The sequence below is a fragment of a genome, unplaced genomic scaffold (assembly GCF_019419815.1).
Source record: "Pyrus x bretschneideri cultivar Hongxiangsu unplaced genomic scaffold, Pyrus_bretschneideri_v1 Contig11, whole genome shotgun sequence".
In the NCBI taxonomy this organism is placed as follows: Eukaryota; Viridiplantae; Streptophyta; class Magnoliopsida; order Rosales; family Rosaceae; genus Pyrus; species Pyrus x bretschneideri.
In genome coordinates this window covers 5,897,107-5,910,454 of record NW_025999402.1, presented here as the reverse complement: position 1 = coordinate 5,910,454, position 13,348 = coordinate 5,897,107, and the positions used below count along the sequence as shown (strand labels likewise).

The 13,348-nt window shown below is 40.6% G+C and overlaps 2 protein-coding genes across 2 annotated transcripts; one reads left to right on the top strand and one right to left on the bottom strand.

The window, feature by feature from the left end:
* The first annotated feature begins 3,459 nt into the window (after window positions 1-3,459).
* LOC103955863 (FACT complex subunit SPT16) lies at window positions 3,460-8,185 on the top strand. The gene is made up of 3 exons (XM_009367772.3): window positions 3,460-3,648; window positions 3,922-4,014; window positions 4,541-8,185. Exon 3 carries the CDS (start codon window positions 4,611-4,613, stop codon window positions 7,824-7,826), a length of 3,216 nt encoding a protein of 1,071 aa, XP_009366047.2. The 5' UTR covers window positions 3,460-3,648; window positions 3,922-4,014; window positions 4,541-4,610; the 3' UTR covers window positions 7,827-8,185.
* Window positions 8,186-8,806: 621 nt separating this feature from the next.
* LOC103955864 (FACT complex subunit SPT16-like) lies at window positions 8,807-12,867 on the bottom strand. The gene is made up of 2 exons (XM_009367774.2): window positions 12,632-12,867; window positions 8,807-12,254 (listed from the first exon to the last, which is right to left on the bottom strand). Exon 2 carries the CDS (start codon window positions 12,240-12,242, stop codon window positions 9,033-9,035), a length of 3,210 nt encoding a protein of 1,069 aa, XP_009366049.2. The 5' UTR covers window positions 12,243-12,254; window positions 12,632-12,867; the 3' UTR covers window positions 8,807-9,032.
* Window positions 12,868-13,348: the final 481 nt, after the last annotated feature.

The window sequence follows — 13,348 nt, the reverse complement described above, 5'->3', positions numbered from 1 at the left end:
ATAATTAGAAGGAGAGCTAGGTGTAAGTACTGTTCTACTACCTTTGCAGCTAACCCTTCTGGAAATGGTACTTCAACCATTAGAAAACATATTGAGGGAGGAAGATGTAAAAGTTACCCGGGAAAAAATCTAGATAAAAGGCAAAAGACTTTGTCTTTTGATGATGGTGTTGGTACTCTTATGGCTAGGGGGAATACGAAAGAGGATTGCATAAAGGCGTTGGTACAAATGGTTGTTTTAGATGAGTTGCCGTTTACACATGTTGAAGGGAGAGGGTTTAGGTTTTTCTGTAGTGTTGTTTGCCCTCATTTTTATCCACCATCTCGTAGGACACTTGCGAGACACTTTGTCCTCATGTTTGATGAAATGAAAGCAAAATTGAAAACAGAGTTAGCCTTACATAGAGTTAGCCTCACAACCGACACCTGGACAAGTATTCAAAAGGTAAACTACATGGTAATAACGGCACATTTCATAGATAGTAATTGGAAGTTGCACAAAAGAATACTAAACTTTTGTGTCATAGCTAATCACAAAGGGAACTCCATTGGAAAACTTCTTGAGGTTTGTTTGCTAGAATGGGGTTTGGAGAATGTTCTAACCATCACGGTCGATAACGCTTCTTCAAACAAGGTGGCAGTAGAGTATTTGAAGACAAAGATGTGTCATTGGCAAAATTCACGAATGATACTCAATGGAAAGCACATGCATGTTAGGTGTTGTGCTCATATTGTTAACTTAATAGTTCAAGATGGTTTGAGGACGTTAGATAAATCCATCTTAGCTATTAGGAATGCGTTGGTGTATGTAACATCTTCTCCACAAAGGGTGGAAGCTTTTAGGAGTTGTGTTAAGAAGGAAAAAATTGAATGCAAGGGTCTTGTTTTTTTAGATGTGCCAACTAGGTGGAATTCCACCTATTTGATGTTAACGAATGCTTTGAAATTTGAAAAAGCTTTTGTGAGAATGGGAGATGATGAGATTGCATACTTGTCATGGTTTGGTGAAGATTTGCTGGAAGAAGAAGAACGGGTGGGTGAACCTTCCAATGGTAAAAAGAGGTATGGGCCACCAAATATGGAAGATTGGAGTAATGCTGCTATTTTTGTCAATTTTTTGAAAGTGTTCTATCAAATGACATTGAAGATGAGTGTTACTTTGCATCCGGCTTGTCATAGTACTTTTTCTGATTTGCTTGCAATTGATGAAGAGATAGTTGATTTGTTCATCGAAGAAGATGTGTTATTGACTCAAACCTACACAAGCTTGATATTGCATGAAATGGCACGAAGCATGAAGGTAAAATTTGATAAGTATTGGGGTGATCTTGTTAAAGTGAATCCTTTTCTATTTGTCGGACTTGTGCTTGATCCAAGATATAAACTGGGTTATGTGCCACATATTTTGAAGCGTCGTGGGTATAGTGTTGATGAAGCCATGGCTAAAAAGGATGAGATAAAAAGCCTAATCTTCAAACTATATGATGAATATGTTCCTTCTTCCAACCAACCAAGTGGTTCTAGTGCTAGTAGTTGTTCTAATACTACTAGTACTATAGCTACTATTGGTGGGGCTAATCCAACTCAACATGGAAGGGGGAAAAAACGAGCTGAAATGGATGAAAGTTGGATAAAAGAAGTTGAAGCAAGTAATGCCGTGCTCTCGAACCATGAGTTTGATAGGTACTTGTTAGATCCCAATGAAAAAGTGGAAGTAGGTCAAGATTTTGATATTTTAAATTGGTGGAAATTGAATGGTATTAAATACCCAGTGTTGGCACTAATTGCAAAGGAAGTTCTTGCAATTCCGGTCTCAACGGTAGCTTCAGAATCTGCCTTTAGCACGGGAGGAAGGATTGTGAACTCATATCGTTCTTCATTGACTCCTCTAATGGTAGAGAGGTTAATTTGTACTCAAAATTGGTTGATGTCAGATAACATCTCAATTTTAGACGATGAGACAATCTTGGAAGATATAGAGTTTTATGAAGCACTTGAAACAGGTATGAATATTTATTTTTCATTACTTTGTTTTTGTTTTTTCTCTTGTTTTATTGCATGCTTACTTTCTTATTTGCTAATGAGTTCTTAATTTTTATATGTTCTAGAAAAAAGGAATGGTGGCACTTCTAGCAATAGCATTGCGGATTCATAAGCTATTCAATCCTAACTTATCACCTTTTACTAGTGATGGTATGTATGTAACTTTAATTTTTTTAGCACCTTCCTTATCACCTTTTCTCCTTAATCTTTCACTTTTATATTTTTCCTTTTGTTAGTATTGAATCTATTGATAGTTAGTGGAATTTATTATTAGGTTGTCGGGTACTGCTTATCGGGTACTGCTTGGAGGGTGAGAACCGCCTTTTGGTGTATGAGTTCATGCCGAAAGGAAGCTTAGAGAATCATCTGTTTAGAAGTAAGTGATGTATTCTTCTAACATTAATCAGAAGCATAGTTCCCCTCCCTCTCCTCTCACAATTGTTTAAGTTATCTGGAATTCCACTTTTATGTATATTTTCTTGCAAATAAACAACAGTTGCATTGGCAATTTTAAGAAGAAAAGGTGATAAGGAAAATATTTTCCCGCAAATCTATTGATAGTTAGTATTTGAATGCATAATGATTTGGTGTTCAAATAATTTATTATTAGGAACCGTAAACCGGCGAGAACCGAATCGGAACCGGTGTAGACCGAACCGTAAGGTTCTAGTAATAAATTTAAGTGGAACCGCACCGAATCGAACCGTTAATATATTGCGGTTCCGGTTCCAGTTTAGGGGTGGAACCGCACCAAACCGCACCGTGCCCACCCCTAATAGAGACTGGAATCAATAAGGAGTTTGACCAGGAATGAGAAAAAGACATGAATTGAGAGGTCTAAGAGGAAAAAAAGAGGGAGAGGGTGGGACGATGAGAGAAGAGGAAAAGAGTGGGACAAAAATTGTAGGAAAAGATGAAGAAAAAGATAAGATCATAATAAAATATTAATAATTTATATATTAAATAATATAATATTAGAATTTGTTATTATCCAGCTTCTTAGTCCAATACTGCACCAAACGCTTAACTAAGTTAGTCCAGTTTAGTCTAGTCTAAGCCAATCCAGCTTAGTCATTAAAGCTAATCCAGTCCGAGATAGTCCGGCGCAACAAACGCCCCCTTAGGGTTTTAGACATGATAGATTTAGGATAAACAAATGGTGATGCTAGGGTTTAATTATAGTGTCTGGGTTTATTGAGAAATATGAGTTTTATTATTAATTTCATTTTGTACTTAATAGTAATTATGCAATAGGGTAACATAGACAATTAACATTTAAAATTTAAGTTGAGTATAGAAAGAGATTATAATATTTTCATCGACCTGAACGACGTCGTTTTTGTTCTTGTATGGAAATTATAAATACAAAGTAAAAATCAGGTCAAGTCTTCATCCACAGCTCTCTCTCTCTCTGTTTCCATCTCTCAATTATTTGTAGTTCCCCTCTCAATCTTCTTAATCTTCACAGATTGATCCTAAATCTCTCATTTCGATCCAAATTCATCCTCCAATTCCCCCCAAATCAGCTTCACTTTTCTATTTTGGTACCAGTTTCAGAGACCCAATTGGCAAACGAGTCCTCCTCCGAATCCTCCACCAAAAGCTGGTAAAGTTCAAGTTTTTATTCAATTTGATCAACTGATTTTTTCTTTTTTCCTTCAAATTTTGAGGATTTGATATCCAAGCAGCTGACTTTAGCTTCGTCAATCCGATGATTGTGTTTAGATTCTGCATCGAAAATTACCAAAAAAAAAAAAAAAATTGAATTTCCATCAGTAAATGGATCTTGTTTGTTTCTTCAGAATCTGAAATTTTGAGAAGCAAATTTAGCAACTTGGAAATAATTTTGTTAATGGTTTATTGGAAATGGTTTTTTCAGGTCAGGTATGATGCATCAAGCTGGGAGCTTCATTTGGGAGATTGAGAAATTAGCTGGGAACAAGTTTTCAAAATCTTTTCGATCAATCGCAAAGTAATTACTTAAACAAGTTTTCGATTTCAATCGATTTGTTATTAATTTTTTATGATTAGAAGTTAAATTTATATTGATATTGTTGACTGCTCCAGAGGGATCCTCTGTTTTTCTTTTTTTAATTTTTGTGTGTGTGTGTGTGTGTGTGATACTCTGTTTCGTTCCTGATAATTGGTTGAAAGCAAATCTGAACTTTAATATAACTTCGGCATTAAATTTTGAATGTCAAGATTAAGGGTTGTTGGAAAACAAAGAAAAGATTAAAAATTTTCGAGTTTTAGTGGAAAAGGACGGTTAACAATATACGATTTCTTATTGCCGTTTGAGCTTGAATCTCAATATAGGTAATAAATTTTGATGCCAAGTTCTCAAGAGTGAGTGATATTTGAATTTTACATGTGCTGGTGTTAGTATGTACTATTGGTATTGTATACGGAGAAAGCTAAATCAAGAAAAGTTTTCAGGTCAACTTTTCACTATGTGGAGAGCGGGAAGCGAACTGATAAACATTTGTTATTTCTCACAGTTTATGCTGATCAGCATACTCAGCAGGCTGATTTTCCAAGGTTGTACAACCTATATCTGAAGTGTCATCAATGGCTGAGCAACGAAAAGGTAATGTCAAACCTGCGAATGGGAAGTCATCAGGAACCGCAACAGCAACCGCCAGTGCATATTCCATTGATCTCAATAACTTCAGCAAGCGGTTAAAGATGTTATATTCACATTGGAGGGAACATCGTAGTGATCTATGGGGTGAATCTGATGCACTTGCAATAGCAACTCCTCCAACTTCTGAGGATCTGCGGTATCTGAAATCCTCAGCAATGAATATCTGGTTGCTCGGTTACGAGTTCCCAGAAACTATCATGGTTTTTGCAAAGAAGCAGATCCATGTTTTGTGTAGCCAGAAAAAGGCTTCTCTCCTTGATGTTGTGATAAAGCCTGCAAAAGAGGCTGTTGGTGTTGAAGTGGTGATGCATGTGAAACTCAAAGGCCAGGATGGAACCGGACTGATGGATAGCATATTCCGAGATGTAAATGCCCACTCGAGCTCCGATGTTCCTGTTGTTGGACACATAGCAAGAGAGGCTCCTGAAGGGAAACTTTTGGAGACTTGGAGTGAGAAGTTGAAGAATGCTAATTTTGAGTTGAGTGATGTGACCAATGGGTTCTCAGACTTGTTTGCCGTCAAAGACCCCGTTGAGCTTACATATGTGAAGAAAGCGGCATACTTGACTTCATCAGTGATGAAGACTTTTGTGGTACCTAAGCTTGAGAAGGTCATTGATGAGGAAAAGAAAATTTCCCATTCTTCATTGATGGATGACACGGAAAAGGTCATATTGGAGCCTGCAAAAATTAAGGTGAAGCTGACGGCAGCAAATGTTGATATTTGCTATCCTCCAATTTTTCAGAGTGGAGGACAATTTGATCTGAAGCCAAGTGCTTCAAGCAATGATGAGAACCTTTGTTATGACTCTACTAGTGTGATTATATGTGCTGTCGGATCAAGGTACAAAAGCTACTGCTCCAATATTGCTCGAACTTATCTGATTGATGCAAATTCTACGCAGAGCAAGGCATATGAGGTTCTGCTTAAAGCCCAAGAAGCTGCAATCAGTAATTTAAAATCTGGGAAGAAGTTAAGTGCTGCATACCAAGCTGCGCTCTCAGTAGTTGAAAAGGAGGCTCCAGAGCTGGCTGGAAACTTGACTAAAACAGCTGGAACTGGAATTGGCCTTGAGTTTCGTGAGTCGGGGCTTAATCTTAATGCAAAGAATGACCGAATTTTGAGACCAGGCATGGTTTTCAACGTTTCTCTGGGTTTGCAGAACGTGCAGGCACAGACAAAAGACCCTAAGACCCAGATATTTTCACTGTTAATAGCAGATACAGTTATTGTTGGTAAGGAGACCCCGGAAGTATTGACTAATTCAAGCAAAGCTGTTAAGGATGTGGCGTACTCATTCAATGATGATGATGAAGAAGAAGAGCAGGCAAAACCTAGATCCAGTAGTAAAGGTGCCGGGAGTGCGATGAGTAAGGCCACACTTAGATCAGACAACCATGAAATGTCGAAAGAAGAGCTACGAAGGCAGCACCAAGCCGAACTTGCCCGCCAAAAGAATGAAGAAACTGCTAGAAGACTTGCTGGTGGGGCTTCTGCAGCTAACGACAATCGTGGTGCTGGGAAGACAATTGGTGATCTGATTGCATATAAGAATGTCAATGATCTGCCTGCTCCAAAAGAGTTGATGATTCAGGTTGACCAGAGGAATGAAGCTATCCTCTTGCCGGTTTATGGAAACATGATTCCTTTTCACATAGCCACAGTGAAAAGTGTTTCCAGCCAGCAGGATACTAACCGGAATTGCTACATCCGTATAATCTTTAATGTACCTGGTACTCCGTTTAGCCCTCATGACGCAAACACCCTGAAGTTTCAAGGGTCAATTTTTTTAAAGGAAGTTTCATTCCGTTCCAAGGACCCGAGGCATATAAGTGAAGTAGTACAGCAAATTAAAACTCTTCGCAGGCAGGTTGCCTCAAGGGAATCTGAAAAAGCTGAAAGGGCAACTTTAGTTACGCAGGAGAAGCTGCAAATTTCAGGAGCCAAATTCAAGCCAAAAAGATTGCCAGATCTATGGATTCGCCCCGTTTTTGGGGGTCGTGGAAGAAAGCTCACTGGATCACTGGAGGCCCACGCGAATGGATTCCGGTATTCGACTTCAAGGTCTGAAGAACGTGTCGATGTTATGTTTAGCAATATCAAACATGCATTTTTCCAGCCAGCTGAGAAGGAAATGATTACCCTGCTGCACTTTCATCTGCACGATCATATTATGGTAGGAAACAAAAAGACAAAGGACGTGCAATTTTATGCCGAGGTGATGGATGTAGTGCAGACACTGGGAGGTGGAAGGAGGTCAAACTATGATCCTGATGAGATCGAGGAAGAGCAACGTGAAAGGGAACGAAAGAACAAAATTAATATGGAGTTCCAGAACTTTGTGAACCGAGTAAATGATTCGTGGGGGCAACCTCCATTCAAATCACTTGATCTTGAGTTTGATCAGCCCCTTAGAGAGCTTGGCTTCCATGGAGTACCTCATAAAGCGTCAGCTTACATTGTCCCAACTTCAAGCTGTCTGGTTGAGCTGATAGAGACACCGTTTGTGGTAATTACTCTGAGCGAGATTGAAATAGTAAACCTTGAGAGAGTTGGTCTAGGGCAAAAGAACTTTGATTTGACTATTGTTTTCAAGGACTTCAAGCGAGATGTCTTCCGAATTGATTCTATTCCCTCGACATCTCTAGATGGAATTAAGGAGTGGTTAGATACTACTGATCTCAAGTATTATGAGAGTAGGTTGAATCTCAACTGGCGTCCTATCCTCAAAACCATTACTGATGACCCCGAGAAGTTCATAGAGGATGGTGGATGGGAATTTTTGAACATGGATATTAGTGATTCGGATTCCGACAATTCTCAGGAGTCGGACCATGGGTATGTGCCTTCAGATGTACAGTCGGATTCAGGTTCAGATGAGGAGGATGATGACAGCGAGTCATTGGTGGAGTCGGAAGATGATGAGGAAGAAGAAACCGGAGAAGACTCAGAAGAGGCCGAAGGAAAGACATGGGAAGAGCTGGAGAGGGAAGCAAGCCACGCAGACAGGGAAAAAGGGAATGGGTCGGACAGTGAAGAGGAGAGGGCAAGAAGGAAGGTTAAGGCTTTTGGAAAGGCTCGAGTTCCCGACAAGAGGAACATTGGTGGCAGCCTGCCCAAGAGGCCCAAATTTAGGTGACATTGGTGGCAGTCTTTCTCTGTAGCTAGTCTGGGCGGGGTACCTGCAAGAGATACTCCGACGCTCAAGTCAGTCAATTGATTTTCTATTATCTGCTTTCTCTTGGGTTCTAATTACAAACCTTGATCTTTGGCTCCTCTCCACATTTATAGGACTACATGCTTGGGAAACAAGTACCACGACTTGTCTTCCTCTCCCTCTTCTTTAGTGGTCCTCCGTAGTGGAGGTAGTTATCTAGACATGTTTCCCTTGCATCTGTATACTAATTGTGGGCTTTCCTCACTGTTTTTCTTGCAGACCGCAATTTTTGGATGATTGGTATTGGCCCATAAGTCGAAATTGGATTTTATCCTCCCACACATGGATATATCTTTTACCAAACTTTTGGCACTTTTTTTGGTTGCTTTATGAATCCTGTAGTGAATGTGGTTTTTTGGTAATAAGTTACTTGCAGGTGAAGAAACGCCAACGGGGTAAAATGTATATCCCTTGCGGATGCATGCAAAGCTTGTTTTGGTTGTATTAGGGTAAGGAATGAATATGTTCTTGAACTTGTACTTGGGCGAATGGATGGATGAATTTGAATTTGGACATGAACTGATGGATTTTGGTCTGAATCGTTCACCGTCTTATCCTTCGTTCCAACCAATAACATCGTTCGATTCTCCCTTGCTTCCTCCACAACCCCAGAAATGGCATGCATTTGAATGCATATGGATAAAGAATGGTGGACGTCGGAGCTACGCGCAAAATGATATTATAATCTAAACATCATATTGTCTTTAACCAACTAACCTAACTTACATTGGTAAATAGCAATTTTATTTTTAAGAACAATACGGTGTTGCGAAAAAAATTCGTTCTCTAACTTGGGAAACAAAAGTACAAAAAAATGAGGTGCACTATAGAGCAACATTCATAATTCTTCCAACTGTGGAAATTAAACAAGAAGAACAGAGGCAATCAAAGACCTAAACAAGTTAAGACAACACAAACGGTGATAAAGCTTTTACTTCCAGCATAATACTACAATTTACAAGCAAAAGGTCTAGTCTTACTCCGCATCTGCAACATAAGTCTATTCGGTCCAAAAAGCGATAACGAAATAACTTAAACCGAACTAGTAAAATTAAGAGTTCCAAGTAACTACCGTCAGACGACTTCTTAAAACATTAACATGCGACTGACATGAAACAATCACACGATCTATCTCATCTTACTCCGCTTCGGGATGCTACTACGAGGTGGGGCTCGAGACTTCCCAAAAGCTTTCGCCTTCCTTCTCTTCCGGTCCTCCTCACTGTCTGATTCGTTCCCCTTCTCCCTATCTGCATTGCTTGCTTCCCTCTCCAGCTCATCCCACGATAACCCATCCTCATCTGACTCTGCTTCTCCGTCCTCATCCTCAGACTCCACAACCGATTCACTATCAGAATCCTCATCATCCGATTCTTCTGATTCAGCAGATTCAATATCTGATGGTTCATAACCCTGGTCTGACTCCTCCGACTGTTCAGACTCTGAATCAGACGCTTCCAAATTCAAAAATTCCCAACCTCCATCTTCAATGAAGCTCTGCGGGTCATCGGTGATTGTCTTCAGTATCTGTTTCCAGTTGAGATTCAGCCTGCTCTCATAATACTTGAGGTCAGTTGTGTCGAGCCATTCCTTGATACCATCAAGTGCTGTTGAAGGGATCGAATCAATCCGGAGAACGTCCTTTTTGAAGTCCTTGAATACAATTGTCATGTCAAAATTCTTCTGCCCAAGGCCAACTCTTTCCAGATTCACAATCTCAATCTCGCTTAGACTGACAACAAGGAAAGGAGTTTCTATCAGTTCAACCAAGCAGGTTGAAGTAGGGACAATAAATGCCGATGATTTATGAGGTACACCATGGAAACCAAGCTCTCTCAGAGGTTGATCAAACTCAAGGTCCCTAAACTGTGACTGCCCCCAAAGCTCATTAACCCGATTCACAAAGTTCTGAAAATCCATATTTATTTTGTTCTTCCTATCCCTCTCCCGCTGCTCTTCTTCAATCTCATCTGGGTCATAGGCAGACCTCCTACTACCTCCCAAGGTCTGAACTGTGTCCATCACCTCAACATAGAATTGCACGTTTTTTGTTTTCTTGTTGCCCACCATGATGTCATCGTGCAGATAAAAGTGGAGGAGAGTGATCATCTCATTCTCCGCTGGCTGGAAAAAGGCATGCTTAATATTTGCAAACATAACATCCAGGCGCTCCTCTTGCCTGGTGGTAGAATAACGAAACCCATTTGCATGAGCTTCAAGAGTACCAGGAATCTTTCTTCCACGGCCACCAAAAACAGGTCGAATCCAAAGATCAGACAATCTTATTGGCTTAAATCTGTTACCAGCTATTTGGAGTTTCTCCTGAGTAACCAGTGTCGCCTTCTCAGCTATCAAGGACTCCCTGGACACAACTTGCCTTCGCAGCCCTTTAATCGCCTGTACCACTTCACTTATGTGCCTTGGATCCTTGGAGCGAAATGAAACTTCTTTTAAATATATAGACCCAAGGTTCTTCAGTGAGTTGGCATCATGAGGACTAAAAGGAGTCCCAGGGACATTAAACATGATTCTGATATAACAGTTCCGATTCGTGTCCTGTTGACTGGAAACTGTCCTTATGGTTGCAACATGAAAAGGGATCATACTGCCATAAATAGGCAACAGAACAGCTTCATTCTTCTGGTCAATCTGAATCATTAGTTGATTCAGACCTTTTGGTGGAGCGACATCATTTACATTCTTGTAGGCAATTAAATCCGTTAAAGCCCTTGCTGCAGAACGATTGTCACCCGGTGCAGATCCAGCACCAGCAAGTCTGCGGGCAGTTTCTTCATTTTTCTGACGGGCAAGTTCTGCCTGATGTTGCCTGCGGAGTTCCTCCTTCGAAATCTCATGATTGTCTGACCTCAATGTTGTCTTGGACATTAAGGCCTCCCTTCCATTAGCCTCATCTTTCGGTTTTTTGGGCTTTTCAGCTTCCTCTTCATCTCCATCATTAAAGGAGTATGCCACATCCTGAAGATTCTTAGAGCTTCTACTTGTCACCACCTCTGGCTTGTCATTGCTAATAACTACAGTGTCCGCAAGCAACAAAGCGTAGTTTTGGTTTTTGGGATTGCTGCGACCACTCTGTAAGTTCTGAAACCCAAGTGACACATTAAAGACCATGCCTACTTTCACCAACCGCTCATTCTTTGCATTTATATTCAACCCAGATTCACGGAACTCAAGGCCGATACCAGTCCCAGCCGATTTTGTCAAATTTGATACTAATTCAGGAGCCTCCTTCTCCACCACAGCAAGGGCAGCTTGATAAGCAGCACTGACCTTCTTCCCAGGCTTCAACTCACTAATGGCTGCATTATGGGCCTTGAAGAGAACTTCATATGCCTTGCTCTGACTGGAAGTAGCATCAATCAGAAAGGTCCTGGCAATATTTGAGCAGTAACTCTTGTAGCGGGACCCAACAGCACATATGATCGCGCTAGCTGAATCATAATAAAGCAACTCATCATTGCTAGCAGCACTGGGTCTGAGATCAAACTGTCCTCCACTCTGAAATATTGGGGGGTAACAGATATCAACATTATCAGCCCGGAGCTTCACTTTAGCTTTAGATGGTTCCATAATAGCTTTCTCTGCCTCATCCATTAAAGAAGAATGGGTGACTTTCTTCTCCTCATCAATAACAGTCTCAAGCTTTTTAACAACTACTTCGGTCATGACACTAGCAGACAAGACAGCAGCTCTCTTGATATTTAAAATCTCGTCATTGTCCTTAACAGCAAACAGGTCAGACAACCCATTTGTTACATCGCCCAACTGAAAATTTGCTTCCTCAAGCTTCTTGGACCATGTTTCCAAGAGGTTTCCCTCAGGGGCCTCCCTTGCAATATGTCCAACGACAGCTGTGTCATGGCCATCAGCCTTCGATTGAGTACGAATGGCACGGAAAATTGCCTCCATCAGAGCACTTCCATCATCACTCTTTGTCTTCTCATGCATCACAACATCAACACCCACAGCTTCCTTGGCAGACTTTTTAACAACTTCCAACAAAGACACCTTCTTTGTACTGCACAAGAAATGAATCTGCTTCTTCATGAAAACCATAATGGTCTCTGGAAACTCATAACCCACCAGCCAAATATTCAATGCTGAAGATTTAAGGTACCGCAGATCTTCTGATGCTTTTGGTGTCGCTATTGCAACAACATCAGAAGAACCCCACAAATCAGATCGATGTTTATTCCAGTGAGAATAAAGTAACTTCAATCTCTCACTGAAGACTTTCAAATCAATGTTATAGGCACTTCCTGCTCCAGCTGCAGTCTTCCCATTAGCGGGCTGGCTATTTCCATTTCGACGATCAGCCATTACAACCAGTTTCTACATATGACAAACATCAACTTATCACTTTCAGACAATTAAATATATTTTTTAACTCAAGAACAAAATTCGCACTTTATCAATATCCAAATTTTTATTTTTATTTTTATTTTTTGCAATAAAAGTCCTAAAAATCTCAATTAGGGTTTCGCACAAGTTTACTAGGGTTTCACGACAACATCAACATTCATAGAAAGCTAAAATTATATCCGGAAAACCCCCGAAAATCATCGTCACCAACTCCCTTTCGACTTTCCAATAAAAAATCCCCAACTCGATAACCAAATTAGGGTTCCTATTACCTCCCCAAACATACAAAAATCGTCGAAAACCACTAAATTAATCCATGAACAGCTATACAGAAACAGAAATCGTACCTTTCCGAACCTTCAGGAACGGCCTTCTGCGAATTTCTGCGGCTCCGCAATGTCGAATAGGGTTTCAGTTTGGGGCTCTAGGGCTTCGCGGCGACAAGTACCCGATACATTGACCAAAACGCAAATTTTAGAGTGAGAGATAGAGCGAGAGAGGGAGAGAGAGAACCTAGGGTTTCGAAGCGAGGGATGAGAGAGAAAGAGAGAGAGTTTGAAGAGGTAGAGAGAGAGAGAGAGAGAGAGAGAGAGAGAGAGAGAGAGAGAGAGAGAGAGAGAGAGAGAGATGGAAAAATGAAAAATCGCAGGGAAGGTTTTTTCGAATCGGAGAAGAGTGAGTGGGGGATTTATGGTTTTCGAGGGCTCTGGAGAACGGGTGCTTTAAAGGAACTGATTTTTCCTTGTGACGAAAAAGGACTGAGGATTATGAAATTTTACTTCCCCATTTGGGTGGTTTCTGTAGTCATTGCCATTTTCTACGAGGGTATTTTCGGGGATTGAGTCTTGTTTTGTCAGGGTGTGGGGTTTTGGGTCCGACGGTGTCGTTTGGTTGCGAGGGAAAATGTAAACAAGCGTTGGGCTTGGGCTCTGCGGCGTCGTTTTGGAGTTACTCGTGGCGGGAACGATTCTGGGCTTTGTTAAAAATAAGGCGGGAAAATCATGATTTGGTAAAGTTGTTTGGAGGTGAAGCATCTGATTCTGTGATTTTTGACATTTTAATTT